Here is an 18991-nt window from a genome sequence, read left to right on the forward strand (position 1 = left end):
CTGGGGGCTCTGGTCGCTGGGCAGGGATGAGTCCCGTGTGGGGCTCCCTGCCCAGCGGGGAGCCTGCTTCTCCCTCTGCCCCTCCCCCTGCTCGTTCTCTCGCTCTCTCTCAAATGAATAAATCAAATCTTTTTTTTTTTTTTAATGGCCATTTTGGGTCCCAAGTGCAGTTGCCCGTGGAGTCAGCCCTAAGCGCTCACAGCCCCGCAGTGGAAGCCAACTCGCCCCACCCTCACTCAGGAGGCAATGGGGAGCCCTGGCTGGGGGAGATTGGGCACGGAGCAGCGAGGGCGGGGGCGGGGGGGGGGGACCGGACGCAGCTGGGGGCCCGCGTGTCCCTTGTCCCTGACCCTGCTGGTCGCCCGCACCCGCACCCGTTCTCCCAGCAGAGGTGTGGCCCATAGCGGGGGCTGTGACCCGGGCTCCCCATGCCACGGCTGCCAACCGCAGCCAGGAAGGTCCTCTCCAGCTGAGATGCTCAAGTTGAAGCTTTCAGTTACTCATTAGAGAGAGAGAAAGAGATGGGGGGGAGGGAGACAGAGACGCCCTGTGGGGGGGGTGTGCAGGGCACAGGGGGTGCACGGGGTGCAGGGGGCCAGGGGTGCCCTTGATGCAGGAGGAGCTGAGAGCGCGAGTCCATGGGAGCAGGGCTGGGCCCTGGGCGCGCCCCTGTCAACCTCGGGAGCAGCGTCCACGGTGGGCACAGGCCCTGAGCTGAGCCAGTCCTGGGGCCTGAGAGAAGGGTCGCTGCTCGGGGCCAGGTGCTGTCTTCACAGGATACAGCCCAGTTTGCCTGCAGCTCCTGGCTGCACCCGAAGTGCGCCCTGTGGCCCTACCCCTGATTCCCTGACACCCCCCCCAACCCCCGCTGCGGGCCATGCCCCCCGCCCTCCCCCGGTGGCCCCAAACGTCCCCCCAAACGTCTGCGGGCTCGGAGACCAGGGGCGGCTGGCATTCTCGGGGGTGTGGACACCTGGCACTGCCCCCCAGGTGGCAGCCCTCCCCACAGCGCCCCCCCTGCCTCCCCTCCGCCCTCCCCACAGCCCCCCGCCCTGCCCTGCCCCCCACCCGCCCTCCCCCCTCCCCACAGTCAGATGTTTTGATGCAAGTCAGCAGTTACCACAAACAGAAGCACAGGTCGGCTCACCCTACAAAGGGGTTTATGGGATCCCAGAACAGAAAACAGCTTTAGGGGAAGTTCCTGTGGAGATCGAGAGGCTGCCCCGCAGGCTAAGGGCTGGCACCGGGGACCCAGGCTTCCTCTGCATCATCTTTTCCCCTCTTGGATTCACCCTCAGAGTCCCCACAGGCAAACCCACAGCGCTGGACTCCCCGCCGTGGTGGTGAAATGGCTGCAGTGGCTCCAGATGTCACCACCTCACTCCCCGACTTCTGGAGGAGCCTGGAAGCTTCCTTTCCTCAGCAGAAGTCCTGGTGTTTCGTCGCCTCCGACTACATTAAGCTCTGGCTCCTGAGCCGCGTCCGGAGTCCAGCGGCACCTGCGCCTACAGAGGGGGACGGGGCGTGTCGCCCGAGGGGCAACCATGGTCCTTTGGAAAACGGGAACCAGGCGCGCACACGCTGCTGGGAAATATCCCGAGCACAGAGTTTCTGCGTGCACGCAGTGCTGCCTCCAGTCACTCGGCCTGCCGGCTCCTTGCACGCGCACCGGGCAGCCTGTGTCCTGCCGGAGTAACAGAAGTCCGGCTCCGGCCTTGCTCCTGGTGTCCGGGCCCTCGAGAAGCCACCCCGGCTCCCGCTGCCTCGGACGCTGCAGGGGGGCCGCGGGGGAGCCGATTCTGAGACAACACAGGACTTCAGGGGACATGCAGGCCAGCTCGCATTTGCAGCCCAGCTGGGCCGCATGTGTCCTGCAGCTGGCAGCACCTTACCTGGTGGCCTTGGGGCAGCGGCCAGTGTCCCAGGAGGTGAGGCCTCTACATCTGCGAGTGTCCCAGGAGGTGAGGCCTCTACATGTGCGAGTGTCCCAGGAGGTGAGGCCCGTACAGCAGCCAGCGGCCCAGGAAGAGAGGTGGTGATAAATCTAGGTGATGTGTGTGAGAAAGTTTATCATAATCTTCTCACCATTTCTGTATCCTTGAATTTTTTTTTCCAAAATAAAAAATTTAATTAAAGAAAAAGAGATGGGCCTTGGCAGGACACAGGTGTAAGGGGAACTGAAGTAGCTCAAAGTCTCCGCAGGACGGTACCTTGAAAAAAATGTATCAGGAAAACTTCTCATTGAAGAATACTGATGTGGTTGGAAGAAACACTGGGGCTCCTGTAGGGAGACAAAGCTCCCAGGGGTGAACTGCGGACAGTTACGGTCAGTGTGTCGCCCCGCACGGAAGGTCCGCCTCCTCTGCTCTGCCCCGGCGAAGTTCTTCCTCTCTCTTCTAAATAAAAACTCAGGACATATTTTCTAAATGTTCAAAGGAGAACCAAAGTGTTAGCCTTTCTTTTTAATTTGGTCTTAACAGCTATACAACCTCAAGCAAGTCATTCCATTCATTGGACGGACATTTGCGTTGTGCCTCGTCAGTACCAGGCACTGTCTTAGGTGATGGACATGGCACCACAGGCCCTCGCAGAGGGTGAAACGTGGCAGACACTGGGGGTTTCCAGCCTTACGGTAGTTTTCTCTTCTTCCTTGCTAATAAAAGCTCTGATTTTGTCCAAAAAGCATTTTGTGAGGGAGAAAAAGCAACTTGCGCTACAGATTGAGAGAAAATATTTTCAAACTGCATCTCTGACAAGGAGACCACATTTTGACTTTACATCTAGAATGTGTAAAGAATTCTCAAAACTCAGTAGGGGAAAAAAAAAAAAACAAAAAAAACAGCACTCCACCTAGAAGATGGGCAAAAGACATGAACAAGCATTTAACCAAAGAGCATATAGAGATGGCAAATCGGCACATTTGGTGTGCCGAAAGGTGTTCAGATTCATCAGCCTTTAGGGAAACGCTAAGTAAAGCTGCATGAGGTATCACTTCACACCTCTCAGAATGCTAAAGTAGAAAATAGTGACGTCCCCGAGTGCTGGCAAGGGTGTAGAGCTGGATCACTGACGTCGTTGGTACGAATGTAAGCAATACAGTCCCTTCAGGAAACAGTTTGGTAGTTTCTTTTCTTTTTTTTTTTTTAAGATTTTATTTATCTATTCAAGATAGAGAGAGAGAGAGAGAGAGAGAGAGAGAGAGAGAGACCGGCAGAGGGAGAAGCAGGCTCCACACCTGGAGCCCGACACTGGACTTGATCCTGAGACTCCAGGATCACACCCTGGGCCGTCTCAGGATCACACCCTGGGCCAAAGGCAGGTGCTGAACCACTGAGCCACCCAGGAATCCCCAGTTTGGTAGTTTCTTTAACACTAAATATGTAATTACTATACAACTCAACAGCCGTGCTCTTGGGCATTTATTACAGGGAGATGGAAATTTATGTTTACACAAACACCTGTACATGAGTGCCCTTAGCGACCTTATCCTTAGGAGCCCCAAATGGGAGATAGCCCAAATGTTTCTCAGTGAGGGATGGTTGACAAATTGTGGTGCATCCACATGACGGGTGCTACTTAGCAATAAAAAGGAACCAAGTAATGATAACAATCTTGATGACCTCTTGGGAATGACATTGACTGAAAAACACCCGGTCTCCAAAGGTTAGACAGAGCGTGGTTCTATTCGTATAACACCGTTGAAATGTTGAAATTACAGAAATGGAGGGGCGCCTGGGGGGCTCAGCAGTTGAGCGTCTGCCTTCAGCTGAGGTCATAATCCCGGGGTCCTGGGATCGAGTCCCACATTGGGCTCCCTGCATGGAGCCTGCTTCTCCCTCTGCCTGTCTCTGCCTCTCTCTCTCTGTCTCTCTCTAATAAATAAATAAATGAATTTTAAAAAAAGAAAAAGAAATTACAGAAATGGAGAACAGATTGGTGGTTGACCAGGGGTCAGTGTACAAGGGAGGCGGGTGTGATTATGAAAGAGCAACAAGAGGGAGCCTTGGAAACGGTCAGTATCTTACGTGGCTACAGTCATGTGAGTGATAAAATCACATAGAATTACACACACACACACACACACACACACACCCTGGCAAAGGAGCAGGTGTAAAACTGCTCGAATCTGAATGGAGTCAAGGACTGTACCCAGCTCAGTGTCCTTACTGTGCCACCGTGCTAGGGAAGTCTAGGTGAAGTGTACGCAGACTCTTTATTACCTCTTACCCCTGCATTTATTTATTTATTTTTATTATTTTTTTTATTTTTTAAAGATTATTTACTTATATATGATAGAGAGAGAGAGAGAGGCAGAGACACAGGAGGAGAGAGAAGCAGGCTCCATGCAGGGAGCCCAATGTGGGACTCGATCCCGGGATTCCAGGATCACGCCCTGGGCCAAAGGCAGGCGCTAAACCGCTGAGCCACCCAGGGATCCCCAACTCCTGCATTTAAATCTGCAATTATCATAAAATAGAAAGGTCTTAAAACAGATGAGTTAAATATTAATAAACTTGTGTTGTTGTTGTTTTTAAAGGCAACGAGTCCAGCCACAGGACACACGGTGATTGATCTAAGTTAGTGCTTCTCAGTGGAAACAAGACATTCAGAGAACGGGAGGGTGGTTTGGGTTGTGACCGTGGTGGGGGAGCACTTCTGGCGGTTGATGGGTGTGAGATTGCCCGCACTGCACAGCGCACAATTGCACAAGAGTCACACAACCTCCCCCACCGAATGCGAACGCGCTGCCAGATGTTCAGGTCGGTCACACACAAACAGGAAAACAGTAACAACAGATTTGTTTATGATTATTTGAACCCAAAACGTAGCCCCATTTACAAAATATGAGTAATCCGGGTATGGTTTTAATGTACACTGAATTTCCCAGGTGTGCAAATATTGCACAAAAAGAGGAAAGACTGTTTTACTTTGGCACTTTACCGAGAACTGTTCACTATTTCAAAACATCAACAGTGAAAATGCTTCCAATATTTGAGTCATCAACACATTTTTGTTAGTCTCTGGTCACGACATACATGTAACGTATGTGCGCTTATCATACACGTATCTTCATATATATGCACAATATATTTATTCCTTATTCTGGAACATCAAATGTAGATGAAAAAACGTTTAAATTCTGTGAAACTATTATAATTCGATGCAAGCATCCGATCACATCACTATGTAATGTAGCAGGGACATGCTGTGTGTCTGTATTGCAATAATATTTTCTGATAAGTTACTTACTTTTTCCTTTCCTTTCCCCTTCTGTTACAGTTAGGCACCGTGTAGATTATTTTATTGTTTTGTGTAAGTTCTATTATCTGTGGATTTCACGCCAGGATGGTAAAGGGGGACACTACAAAGTCACGTGCCTTAAAAGGGAGTGTTGGGTCTGAGTGGGTGGAGAGCCGCCATCTGGTCAGAGGTCCCCCGAGGATCTTCAGGAAAGTGCGCCCTTTAATAGAGACACTTGCACGCCCTGGGGCGCTCCGCTGGCCCAGGCCTGGGGCTTGCACTCTTGGTCTGGAGGTCCTGAGCTCATGCCCCACTTGGCCGAGGCGCCTACATACAAACTGGTAATAGGGCGTGGGGGGGGGGCAGCCCGGGGAGTCTGCGGTTTAGCACTTGCCTTCAGCCCAGGGCGTGACCCCGGGGTCCCACGATCGAATCCCGCGTCGGGCTCCCTGTGTGGAGCCTGCTTCTCCCTCTGCCTGTGTCTCTGCCTCTCTCTGTCTCTGTGTCTCTCGTGAATAATTAAAAATCTTAAAAAAAGAGAGAGAGATGATCTGCACCATCTCCCCTCCTGGGTCGGGGAGTTCCAGGACGGCATGTTTGTGTAGGATGCGGTCATCTCACCACCATGAGGTGACAGGTGTGAGCAAAACCAAAATGCTGGAGTGTGAGGCCTAAATACGGAAGAGGCTTTGGCAGTGCGACCGATGTGCTGCCCAGCCGGGGAACTGCCTGCTGCGGACTCGGGGACACGACTGTCAATGATTCCGGGTCTGGGTCCCTTAGGCCCCCGCCAATGGGTACTTGCGTGTGGCTGAAAGAACCTCACTGAAACATGGGACGTACGGGAAATGAGCAAGTACAGTCAAGTAACAAGCATATTACCTGGAATATAGGGTAGGGAAATGGGGGAGCGGCGGGGGTGCAGGTGGACCCTGCGGGGATCTGCTGGGCTGCAGGTGGACCCTGGCGGGGAGCTGCGGGGGTGCAGGTGGACCCTGGCGGGGAGCTGCAGGGGCTGCAGGTGGACCTGGGGGGGAGCTGCTGGGGGTGCATGTGGACCCTGGGGGGGAGCTGCTGGGGGTGCAGGTGGACCCTGGTGGGGGAGCTCTGGGGTGCAGGTGGACCCTGGTGGGGGAGCTGCTGGGGGTGCAGGTGGACCCTGGTGGGGGAGCTCTGGGGTGCGGGTGGACCTGGGGGTTAGCTGCGGGGGCTGCAGGTGGACCCTGGTGGGGGAGCTCTGGGGGGCAGGTGGACCTGGGGGGAGCGGCGGGGGTGCAGGTGGACCTGGCGGGGAGCTGCGGGGGTGCAGGTGGACCTGGGGGGGGAGCTGCGGGGGTGCAGGTGGACCCTGGTGGGGGAGCTCTGGGGTGCAGGTGGACCTGGGGGGAGCTGCGGGGGTGCAGGTGGACCTGGGGGGGAGCTGCGGGGGTGCAGGTGGACCTGGCGGGGAGCTGCGGGGGTGCAGGTGGACCTGGGGGAAGCTGCGGGGGTGCAGGTGGACCTGGGGGGAGCTGCGGGGGTGCAGGTGGACCAGGAAGCATCTGCAGGGAACTAACTGCAGCCAAAGGAACCTGCGAGACGGGCCAGCGCAGGGGCCGCGGGGGCGCGGACCTGGGCTCTGCCGCAGCCCGACGTCGGGGCAGGAAGAGAAGCAGCCGCCCCGGGACTCGGTCACGGCCGCCCCCCGCCCCGCCCCCCGGGAGCGCCGCCCCGCGCCTCCCTTTGTTTCGCGTCCGGAGATCTCGCGACAGCCGGGCGCCAAGTCCCGCGAGCACGGGCGCCGGCGCTGCGGCTCTCGCGGTGTTTGCGCGAGACTCTGCCCCCGCCGCTCCCCGCCGGCCCGCGCCCGCCTCCCGCCCGCGGCCGCCCTCCCCGCCGCCCCCCGGGGTACTATGGTCGCCGGCCATGGACGCCCCAGGTGCAGGTGCAGGTGCAGGTGCGTGGCCGCGCCCCCCGCCGCCCCCCGCGCCCCCGCGCCCCCGGGCCCGCCGCCCGCGCCCGGCCTGCGCGGCCCCCGTCGGCCGGCGGCCCTGGGGCGGGGGGCGGCGGCGGCGGCGTCCTGGCCGCGGCGGGGGGCGGGGCGGGGGGCAGGGGCGCGGGGGGCGGGGAGGGCGGCGGCGCTCGAGGCGGGGGTGGGGGGGCGGGGGCGGACGCTGCGGCGCCGGCGCTCCCGAAGCCTCCTGCCCTGGGTCCCCGGCTCCCCTCCCCCCGCCCCTCCTCTCCCGGACCCCCGCCCTCCCTCCCCTCCCCCTACGCCTCCCCCCTCCCCGCCCTCCTCCTCCCCCATCCTCCTTCCCCCACTCCTCCCTATTCTCCCCCTCCCCTCCCCCTACTCTCCCTTACCCTCTGTCTTCCCTCCTCCCTCCCTTCCCCCACCCCTTCCCTCCCCCACCCCTTCCCTCCCCCACCTCTTCCCTCCTCTCCCTCCCCTACCCCCTTCCCTCCTCCCTCCCCTCCCCCACCCCTTCCCTCCTCCCTACCCTCCCCCACCCTCTTCCCTCCTCTCTCTCCCCTACCCCCTTCCCTCCTCCCTACCCTCCCCCACCCTCCTCCCTACCCTCCCCCACCCCCCTCCCAGCTATCCCCCACTGCCCTGCACAACAGCCCGGAGAGAAGCTCAGGCTCTCCCTCCAGGGGGCTGCGCCCCTGCCTTGTCCACGGGGCCCAGGGGCCTGCCCCCAGGATGAGTTTGCACAAAATACCCAAGGGCCCGCTGCCTGGACGCTTCAAGCCGGGGGGGCGCCCCAGTGATGAGACCCCAGGTCCCTGACCTGGGCCCCCAGTTCATGTTCCATCACAAGGAATCTGCTGATTTACCAGATGTTCCATCATTTGTTTCTATGTTCAGCCTCACCACCCAGCATGCCTTGGGTGCTATGTGGTGTTTGGCTGGGGTCTGCATTCTGTCCTGAATGCTCTGTGAGAATCTGTCCCATTATTTTTTTTAAAAGGCAGCTCCCCAGCGCGATTGCTGCGTCCTCAGATTGTTGTGTCTTCCCCAGAGGCCTGTGCAAACTCAAATCATTCTTGTTCCTCCCTTCTCCATGTTCTGTGTTACCACCTTTCAGGAGTTAATTTTTTTACCTGTTTTTATTTGACCAATACCGCAGACCCTGGCCATGCAGGATCGTTTGACTTTAACAAAAATTGAATTTTAAGATTCAGTTCCTCTGTGGCTGTAGCCACGAGTGGCTGCTCACTGGACAGTACAAACAGAGAACATTTGCATTGCTGCAGAAAATTCTGTTGGACAAAGGGAGTTTCTAGTATTTTCATTTCAGATTAAGGTATTCCATAGCTGTATTTTAATAAAACTGTAAATTTTTTTTTCCAGGACACCCCTTTGAGTACCTTATTGAAACATTGAATGACAGTTCACGTAAGAAGTTCTACAATGTACCTAGACTTGGAGGCACCAAGTATGGTAATGTCGCTGGAATTTGGGGGGGGAGGGTGTTTAGTTTGTAATAATAAAAATGCATTTGTTAAGTCGAGCTGAAGGAATTTTAAATGTACTCCATGTTGTAGCAGGTAAACCTACACATACCTCTAACATTTTAAAGGCTCCTCTTGGGGCAAATTGTTTCGAGGAGGGTGTAGCGTATACCTTTACTTCTCATTTAAAAACGTAAGTACATTTAGGAATTTTTTTTTTCTCCTGCAGGGAAACTAATGCAATTTAAAAACAGCAAAAAAGTCTGATGATAATCTCCGCGTGTAACGTGCACGCTTTACTTTCTCAAGTGAACAGTGTCCACAGTCCTTCACCTGTCCTACCTGGAGAGCGGCCGTGGCCAGGCCCCACTGCTGCGACTTGTGCTCCAGTACAGGCCGTGCTTTGCCTTGGCCTATGCGCCAGCGCTCTTGGCGGACCCTCGCAGGTGCCCGATCAGGGCCAGACCTCTCACTGACATCTCAGAAGAGTGAGCTCGGCGCAACCCTAGGGTATTGGATGGAAGTCTTGACGTTAGTCAGTCTGTAGATTTTGATGTATTTAAATATCCTAGACTGCCAATAGCAGGGTTTTTTTTTTTTTACATCATGAGAAGATTTTAATATTTTGGAGAAGAAACCTGTCTTAGAATTAGGTTGCCTTAAAAAATAAAAGGTTCTCCAGAATGAGAACAGAATCCTTTACCTTTTATGGTTGAGTACAGTGGTTTATATTAAGAGAAGTAGGTAGTTTTGGTAGGTGCCACGTGTCTTTAATTCGCATCTATCTTACACTTTCACCAATGATGAGTTTGTATTAGTTTTGAGAAGGGAGCACCTAAATTGCTTAATGTAAAAAAGATCTTTTATTTACTTTTATTTTTTTCTAATATTTAGTGATTGAGGCCTGCAAGTTTCTTAACCCATATTTTATAGTTTAATAAATAAAAGAACACACGTGAGGATATTTTAAAAGTTGGGCATAAGTTCTTCCTGTGATAATTTGTGGAAATGTGCCCACTTGAAGATGGCCTGTATTTGCAAAATGCGGAAAATCTGTAGGAAACTATCAAAAATAAGATGCATTCAAAGAGAATGCTTAATGATGTAAAAGCTAAATTTTGTCTGTAAAATAAGTTTTTATGGGCATCTGGAGGTAAGTGAGTTTCAGAGTACTCAGGGTTTTTATAACCGTGATAAAGACAATAATGACATCTGTAAATATAAATGCCTTCAAACCAGAAATTTGACTTTAATTACATGGGATTAAATCCTTGTTTTATTCATAGAGTGGTTATTATGAAAAGCTTATTAATAATTACTAAGCAATTTCTTAGTAATTACTTGAGGGAATAAAATTTGAAAGAAGAATGGACTTGGAGAGACAGAAGTAGCTGGAGTAGAAGGTTGTTTTGCTTGTTTATCGTCAGAGCAGGAAGCTTGTGTTGCCCTTTGGAGAGCAGGTTGAGTGGCCGTGCTCGCTGTGCTCAGGGACCTGCGTGGACAGTCGGCGGGGCCCGGGGCCTGGAGCGAGCCGGCGGAGAGAGCTCGCTGCTGGCCAGGGGAGGAGGGACGGCAGGCCTCAGGAGCTCGGGAAGGCCTGCAGCCTGTACAGTGACTTTAACAAATGGAGGTTTATCTTTCTCACGAAGCAAGAATCCGGATTTGGCAGACGGGGACTGTAGCGCACCTGGGGGGGGACCCTGGGGGGGAGCTGTACTCCAGGACCCAGGCTTTTTTTCTGTTTTGCTTTCGTTCTTTTGGTGGCAGATAAATAGTTGCTGCACCTCTGGGCAGTGCTTGTGTTCTAGGTGGCTGGAAGGGAGGGAAGCCCCTGCCTTGGCCCGTCGCTGCTGCCCTCCCCTTCCAGGAAGCTGGTGGGCAGAGGCGATAGCATCCCAGCTTTTACTGGGACGTGCGGGGTGGAAGTGCTGGAGTGGTGGGGGCACAAACCAGCCTGGATTCCTCCTCACGGCTGTATCTTCCCTCCCTCCGTCTGTCTTCCCATAGGGCACGACACAAATCATTTGGTTTCTGCTCTTTGACTGCTGTTGGATCTTTCTGCTCCCCAGGTGTATACTCCTGGTATCTGTGGAACTGGACACGTTGTGCGTTTGGATTCCATTTGGGTCTTCTGTAATTTCACTTCTGGCAAATCACCTTTTTAGCGACACAGAGCTGCCTGTGTGGCCCTCCGGCGCCCCAACTACAGCCTTGGAGATGTCGAGGCACTGTTGCCGTGGTTCTCCAGAACAGTCAGAGGCTGCTTCCTGAAGGAATGAGGACTTGAGATGATGTTGAACAGAGCGGTCATAGAGGACAGTCCGTCCTCGGGGAGTTGGGCCCAGGGCAGGCCTTAGGCCAAGCGGAGGGGCAGGTGTGTGTGTGGAGGGGCGGGCTGCGGGAAGGCTGGGGGAGGGTAGCTGTTCCCCAGCAGTGGGCCCTCCTGTCCTTCCGCAGCCACCTTGTCTGTGACCTCCCTGACCCCATGGGTCTCTAACCACTGGCCTGCAGTAGAGCCAAGGCATGGTTCGCTAAATCCTGACCTGCAGCCTCCCCTCCGAAAAAGTCTAAGTTTTTAGGAGAGTTTTTTTTTGATAAGAAATTAGATTGTGGTTGAGAATCACAAAAAGACAGCATTACAGGTGGTGCGGTAGCAGGCGCGTCGTGTAAGTGTAAATATAGGTAAACGGGCTACTTTTTTTTTTTAATTTTTTAAATTTTAAAAATTTATTTATGATAGTCACAGAGAGAGAGAGAGAGGCAGAGACACAGGCAGAGGGAGAAGCAGGCTCCATGCACCGGGACCCCGATGTGGGATTCGATCCTGGGTCTCCAGGATCGCGCTCTGGGCCAAAGGCACGCGCTAAACCGCTGCGCCACCCAAGGATCCCTAAACGGGCTACTTTTAACAGAAATGTGGTGAACGTTGTAGTGTGACCTTTGTTTATTTGTTTACTTGCTGTATCGTGAACATCGTTCCACGTCCTGGAAGACGAGCGTCCCGTGCTATCTGATTGGGTTTGGTTTCTCAGTCCGGGAGTGAAGTCGAGGTCGCAGGGGTTACCTGTGCTCTTCGACAGCCTGGGATGGCTGCGCAGGCCGGCATGCGCGCCGCGGGCTGGTGAGCAGCTGTGGGCTCTGGAGGCTGTCGCCAGCTCTTCGACGTTCACACGCAGCTGCTCTGTATGTGTTATGTTTCGGTTCTGATGTGAGCTTGTCATTTTACGGTGTTAGTGGATCGGAAGCCTTGTCGGCGTTTTTCTTTCCTACTCTTACTGTATACTTCGTGTTCAGGCTTCAGACTTGACGTAAGGAGCAGGAACTCGTGGAAAAGTGTTACAATTTCCAGACCTCCAAGGTGCAGGGAGGAAGCACAGTCCGTGCTCGTGGGGACGAGGATTTCTAAACCAGAGGCTGTTCTTTTTGTCACGTGAAGGCTGCGTGGTTTCTTTATCCCCTTTTCTGTTTGAGTAGCCACCCTCCGTCGCCTGTCTCTGCGGCCCACGTACTCCTCTTGTGCAATGCCCAGTGTAGCCACTGCTGGCCACGATGTTGCCATTGTCCTACCGGCTAGTTAGGACCGGTTGTACCCGTAGCTGACCTTATCTATTGCCTGTCGCTTTAACCTAGTTTGGCTGGGCTGTCACATGTCTGTCACTGGGGCAGTTACCTTGTTGGAAGGGACACAAGTCCGTGTTTCCTAATCGTGTCTCTGCACTGGACTCTGGGCAGGGCTGTGAGGGGTTAGCGATGACATGACGTGCTTGCGGAGTGGACATGCAGTGTGTACCTCCAAGGATCCCTTTGACCTAACATGACTCTGCTATTCCAGCGACGACCACGGACCCACCCACCCTCCACATGTTGTCCCCGGCTCTGTTGATGTTAACTCTGCTTTTGTTGACGTTTTCTCTTCTAGATTTTGGCCCTTTGGGTGCTGAGATAGACACCCCCCACCACAGGTGAAGAAAGATTGTCAAAGTACCGAGCTCCTGGGCTGGGGAAGCGTGGCCCTACCTCAGGAAGATGGGCCTGGGCCGCACCGGAGGAAGCTCGTGTGTGTTCTCTCAGGGCTTCAGATTTCTGCGCCCCCTGCTTACTGCAGCCCAGCCTCTGCCCCCACGTGGCGGCTCTGAACACCCTTCCGGTTCGCTCAGTCTGTGTCCTCGTTGCAGATTCTTGGGAGAGAAATCTAATTGTTCTGTGTGTTTTTTTCTCACGAGACTGTTGGTCATCGACCTGCCGAGGATTGGCTTCTGCCTCGGTGCCATAGCCAGGGAGGTAGCAGGACGCAGGCCTGTCGGTTCCCCGGAGGCAGTGTGAGCAGGTGCCACAGGTGCATCTGTTGTGTTAGCGGCTAGCGCCAGGTGACGTGCTCGGGACAATGGGCACACTGGGTGCTTCACTTCGTCAATAATTGGTGCTACTTTTCTTATTTTCTCCACCTTTGTCAGTGAGTGGGGGAAAAACTAAAAAGAAGCAGGAATCTTTTCTTTTTCTGCTTTCTCAGACTCTTTTCGTGGCAGTATATATATTTTTAAAACAGGTCAGTTCTTTACTGGAAATCTATCCTATCTGGCCTGCTACTAGTTGGACACAGAAATGAAACCTGGACTCTGATCAGACACAGGCCTGAGTTAATCCTGTTGCCAGATCTGAGGGGTTACGAGACCTGGAACAGTTTCTTCATCTTTTCTCGAGCCCCCGGCCTTGACCAGGGTTTTAGGATCGCCCTGTAGCTGCTCCGCGGGTTCTTGCCCACTGCCTGGCCCGGTCGTAGTCTAGACTCCAAACTCCCTTCTTCGGGGCTTTAGGCAAGCCTGGAGTGTTTTTCACTCTCCCCCCTTCCGCCTGTGTTATTGTCCGTCCTGTTTAGTTTCTCTAAGGCCTGCTTGTTAGCCAGTTGTACTGGAATTGCCTGTGGGTGATTTCTGCACCTGCTGTTTAAACCTGGAGTTGTCGCTTGTGAGACATTAACAGAACCCTCTTGTGTGGTCTGCACGTCTTCACTACATTGCTTTGTGGTGGGCAGGAAACATAGTTCTGTTTCCACTTTATACACATGAGAGAAATGAGGCTAAAAGTCTAGGTGATTTGCCTGAGGTCACGTTATCTTGTAAAGGAGGAGATGTGGTCTCGTATCTTCTGATTTCCCGGTTTCATACTGTTCTGTTTCCCAGCTCAATCACAGTAGTGACGGAAGCACCAGCAGGGATTGTTTGCCGTTGCCATTCTGTCCTGTAAGCCGTGTTGTCACCACTTGACCAAGGTCCCGCTTCTGATACCGTTACTGTATTGGTGGTGGAGGACCATTTTGAACTCACAGCCTTGATTTTGAAGCCTGTACTTGTAAAACTGTTGTGTGCTCATGCGTACAAGGACCACAGAGGCCACCTCAGCAAGTGGGTGGCCCGGGGGGTGGGGGGCTGAGAGAAGAGCAGGTACCCGGTGTACAGGGGCAGGTGCTGCTCGTTGCCAGCAGAAAGGTGAGGTTGCTATCGTAACATTTTCTGATTTATGTTTTATTTTTAAGAAGCCAGAACTTTGGATTCGCATGTGAAAAAATTCTGTTTTTTCCGTGTTGGAAATTTAAATGTAAGGTGTTGGGCTCTGTGGAACACGCACAGTGGGTCTGCAGGCCAGCAGTCTGGCCCCCACGCTAGGAGGTGGCAGCAGCCATTCAGCCTTGAGCAGGAGGCTCTGCAGTCCCGGAGGCCAGGCTGTGCCTTCCCTCAGCTGCCCGCCGGCCTCAGAGTAGCCCTCAGCATCCTCTTTCAGAGCCTGAGCCACCTGTTGGATCTTCCACTAAGTAATTGATCAAAAGGATATCAGTTGTTATCAGCTCATTTCAGAAGCGTGATAACACGAATTATCATACTTTCCCAGTTTCAGTTACCAGTTTGTCCTGGTTCCCACATGTCTTTTTGATAACCTATCCTTAGAGGATTAGCTTTCTGGGTTCATGGAATTCTAGAAATTTCTGGTTAGAAGAGGAAGAATCAACCTAGTCTGCTCTTCTACTTTGTGCACAGATGTGTCAACACTGTTTAATTCATTCGGATGACATCTGTTGGATACTCACCTGTCTCTGGTGAGTGTAAGATGGCTGGGAGAGCATCTTTGTGCTGGAGAGAGAAAGCACACGGTTTAGTAACAAAGATTAAGTGCAAAGCCCTTAAGCACAGTCTTTGGTCAGTCCCAGCAGCCTGGGTCCACTCAGGTAGGACGGAGGAGCGTAACATAAATCCTCTTGATCTGTGATGGCAGAGTAGTTGTAAGATACAGGAGACCTTAGGGTCCCGTAGGGCTGCTCGAGAGCACTCAGGGAGGGGCCCACGCGAACAGGGTGCAGAGCCCCTTGGACTAGGTGTGGCTCAGCCCCCAGGTAGCAGCAGGATCACTGGTGTGGCGGTGCTGGAGCTGGCCTGGGGTTGCTGGGCAGGTGGCAGGCACCGCCTGGGGCGCAGGCAGGGGACTTAGGTGGCTGGCGGCTGCGGCACAGGGATGCACACTGAGAACGGGCATTGAGACGGAGGTGGCAGGTGCCTGGGCCACGCGGGGGCTTGCAGAGGAGGCCCAGAAGCTGGCAGGACTGGAGTGACTTGGTCCACGTAGCGGCACAGGCAGACGCCCTTGGGAGTGTGCGGCTGGCCTCGCAGATGCTCTGGCTGCGGAGCGGGCGGGCTGGCGTGCGTGTGTGGGTACCTCTTACACGGCACATCATAAAGTGTGTCCACGCTGGAAGATGTGTGTAACTTCGGGAACCTTTCTGTCTCCGTGTGATGTGCGGAGCGTCTAGACAGTGGGGGGACCTCGGTCATGAATGGACGGGCTTCCTTCATTCTTAAGAAAATATCTGTCAGGTACCTACGTTTGAATAACCGTCGTCCGTCAGTTCTTTCTGGTGAAAATGGTGTTCTTTGCAGAAAGTATCTGGTTTAGCTTGCAGTTCAAACGATGACACGAGAGTTCCCCCGAGCAGTCACACTTTGGTGTTGAGCAGAAGTGCTGTCTACACACTGTCAGTCTTGTCATCTCAGCAGTTGAGATTTAATAAAAGTAACACTTTTCTGCTTCATCAAGGACATTCGTCAGTGAAGCTGGTATTTTGTGTGAGAACGAACAGTGGGATGAGCATGAGCACCGTGTGCTACCTCCGCCTTGAGCTCTGCTGTGACACCAGTGGTTTGCGCACCATTGTTTTCACACCATCGGCGCCTGTGTCTAAGCGGTGACAAAGCAAGTCATGTCTGAGCTGACCTTGCAGATTCCTGAGAGAATCTTAGGGGCCTTCAGGAGTCCAGGGACCACTGGCGCAGGGTGAGCGTGGAGGTGGAAGGCCAGCTAGGGGGTCTGGGTGACACGTGATGTGGTGGTGCCTTGGGCTGGATCTGGAGGTGGTGATAGGAGGAGACAGGTTCGAAGGATGTGTGAGAGGCGTCCAGGATGATGGCTAGCTCGGGCGTGTGCTCTGGGTGGGTGCTGCTGCTGAGGCTGCTGCACAAGGGGACACGAGGACGTGGTGGTGTGGGTGGGCGGGTGGTGGCGCAGGGTTTGGTCCAGGTGCTGCGGAGATTGGGAACATCGCAGCATTCAGGGAGAGGTGTTCACGAGGTGACCAGGCCTCTGGCTGCAGAGGCACATTCTGAGACTGGGTGCAGAGTCTGGTGAAGCCATAGGAGCGATGAATGCTCTTGAGGGAAGAGAGAACGGGGCGAGAGGGGAGTTAGACGTGAACGCTGAGCGACGCCAACGTCTGAAGATCCGGGTGAGCACGGGGGGCGGGGCAGAGGCCTGGGGGCTCCGTGGGCCGACCTGTGACCCTGGATCTGAGGGTTGTGAGCTCAGGCCCCACGCTGGGCGTAGAGCTTCTTAAAAAAGTAGTAAAAAATAAAGAATAGGCACAGATGTAGAGGCTGGCCAGGAAACCGAGGCAGGGCTGCCAGGCGTGTTAAGGTTCATAGAGGATCGAGGCTCTTACTCTCCTGCCAGTGGACGAGTTACCCGACGTGGTCTCAGGTGCAGGCAGAGGCCGTGGGCGGGTCAGTACCCACGGCACAGGTGCCAGCATTTCTCTCGGCTTCCCAGGCTTCTGTCTCAGCGGGTGATCTCGAAGAGGGGCAGATCGCAGTGGCGGGTGTGCCACAGGAAGGAGCCCAGACAGGACAGGGGCACGCCTGCCTTCTGCCCCGGGAGCCGCTGCCCTGATCTTCCAAGTCTACTTGCTGTGTTAACACTGTTTAAAAAACATCCCGGGGCAAGGGCAGCTGCTGGCTGTGCGAGGCGTGCTGAGCTGCGAGGCAGGAGACCAGAATGCGGCCTTCCCGCAGCCTGTGCAGGCTCTGTGAGTGGGAAGGTCCCGACGGGCGCCCTGGTTGGCCCTGCTGGACGTTGGGGAGGGTTAGGCTGGAGATCACATCGGTGTGGGCAGAACAGAGAACGAGGCTTAGAAAAGTGGGCCTTGGGCAAACCTCGTGGAGGTTGGAAGGAGAGCACATGGCTGCTGTGCGTGGGCCAGGGGCTCACAGCCGCGGGGTGGGCGAGTCCAGGGGCCTGAGTGGCCGATGCGGGAGAGGGGGATGGGTGACTCGGGGGCCTGCCGTGTGCCCACAGGAACCCCCAGAGGGGAGAGCGCCTCCTGGGCCGCCCCACACTATCTCCCGCACAGACGAGGAGCCCCAGGGGCAGCTGGGCTCAGGCGGGAGGTGCTGGAGGTGGGAGTGGCCCGGCCTCGTGGGGGGGACGCCAGGAGCACAGAGGACCTTGCAGTCACGTGCTCAGCTGGCGCCCAGCCCTCTGGGTGCTGCAGGGCTGTCCCTCCTCTGCGACACTGGCGTTAAACCAGAGTGGGCTATTTCACACCTGCTAGAACAGGTATTACATGAAAAATGCACAGAGAACCTGCTACGTTGCTGGTGGGAACGTAAGATGATGCAGCCACTTTAGAAGACCGTAGGACAGTTTCTTAAATGCTAAACGTACGTTCACCATGTGCCCCAGGAATTCCCCCTTAGGAATCTGCCCAAGAGAAGTAACACCGATCCCCACGGAGGTCTGCGCACGAGAGCCGAGCAGCATTATCACCATAGCTGGAGACTGTGTCCATGCCCTTCGCTGGGTGCGCAGGTCCACACAGTGGGTTCTGTTCAGCGGGAGCAGGGCTCGGGTCCGATGCGCGGGCAGCGCGGACGCACTGAGGAGCGTGCCTGGGCGAGCACCAGACACGGCTGAGGGACCCGGCTGAGGGACCCCCGTGTGCTTCCTGGGAACGGAACTCGTCGGAGGCGGCGGAGCTGTAGAGATACCGGCAGCCAGGGGTGGGGGTGGGGGTGTGTTCCGTGCAGCGGAGAGGAAAGGGCGGTGGGGCAGGAGGCAGACTCCTGGGAGGCAACACCTTGCTAGCGTCCGGCTCCCAGCAGGGAGCTGTTAGGAACGTGGTGTGGGGCTCGGACTGAGACAGGCCAGGGATGGAAGAGCAGAGGGCCAGTGAGGGAGCGGCGCCCCGTGAGTGCACATCCGTGTGGGACGCCTGTTGCTCCCTGCACCCTCTGGTTACGGCTCGGGGATACCTCTCTCTGGGTCACCGTCAGGGGTCAGGTGCCCTATGTAGGTGAGCGCCTCAGCCTCTCCTGGCCGGGCCTGAACCAGTACCTGCAGGTGTCGCTGTTAGAGTAGTTGAGGCAGATGGGGTGTCTGGGGGCAGATGGGGCGTCTGGGGGCTCAGCGTCTGCCTTGGGCTCGGGGCGTGACCCCGGGGTCCTGGGATCAAGTCCCGTATTGGGCTCCCTGCCCAGTAAGGAGCCTGCTTCTGCCTCCCCTTGCCCTCTGCTCCTCCCTCTGCTTGTGTGTGTGCTCGCTCTCTCATAAAGAAATAAAATCTTAAAAAAAAAAGATAGTTGAAAAAGAATATCGTGTGAGTCATTACTGCGTAACTGAGGAAAAGCTTTGTGCCCTAAGGCAACAGTAAACGTGTATGTCTCCCAGCTTCCTTGGGTCTGGACGTGGAGAGTGGCTGCAGCCGTCCTGGCAGGGGTTCCCAGGAGGGTGGCCAGGTGCTGGCCGGACGCGCGGCCACCCGAAGGCATGGCTGGGGCTGGAGCATGTGCTGTCAGGCCGCCCTGCCCACCCACAGCTGGCGCCTGGGCACCCAGCGCGCCGCGCCGTTGGCTCAGCCCAGAGGGAGCAGTCCAGGAGGGGAAGGCCGATGCTGGGCCTTGCACCTGGGCTCAGAGGCCCTGTCGCCCTGCCATCCCTGGGCTGTGGGCGGATGCAGGGCGGGGAGGAGCGCAGAACTGCCAGGAGGCCCGAGGGGTGG

General features: G+C 55.2%; 1 protein-coding gene across 4 annotated transcripts in view; it reads left to right on the forward strand.

Moving 5' to 3' along the window:
- Nucleotides 1-6991: 6991 nt before the first annotated feature.
- Nucleotides 6992-18991, forward strand: part of IREB2 (iron responsive element binding protein 2) — a 41916-nt gene continuing 29916 nt past the window's right edge. Inside the window, exons 1-3 of one of the 4 annotated variants that reach the window (XM_072749158.1) lie at nucleotides 7027-7177; nucleotides 8576-8665; nucleotides 10746-11050. Coding sequence is in view for 2 of the 4 variants with exons in the window: in XM_072749156.1 (XP_072605257.1) it covers nucleotides 7147-7177; nucleotides 8576-8665 (121 nt within the window). In the remaining 2 variants the exon portion in view is untranslated. Of the gene's footprint in view, nucleotides 7178-8575; nucleotides 9187-10745; nucleotides 11051-18991 lie in introns of those variants that run through there. The other 3 variants (XM_072749156.1, XM_072749157.1, XM_072749159.1) reach the window with 3 other exon arrangements.

This window comes from Vulpes vulpes, chromosome 2 (assembly GCF_048418805.1).
Source record: "Vulpes vulpes isolate BD-2025 chromosome 2, VulVul3, whole genome shotgun sequence".
Lineage (NCBI taxonomy): Eukaryota > Metazoa > Chordata > Mammalia > Carnivora > Canidae > Vulpes > Vulpes vulpes.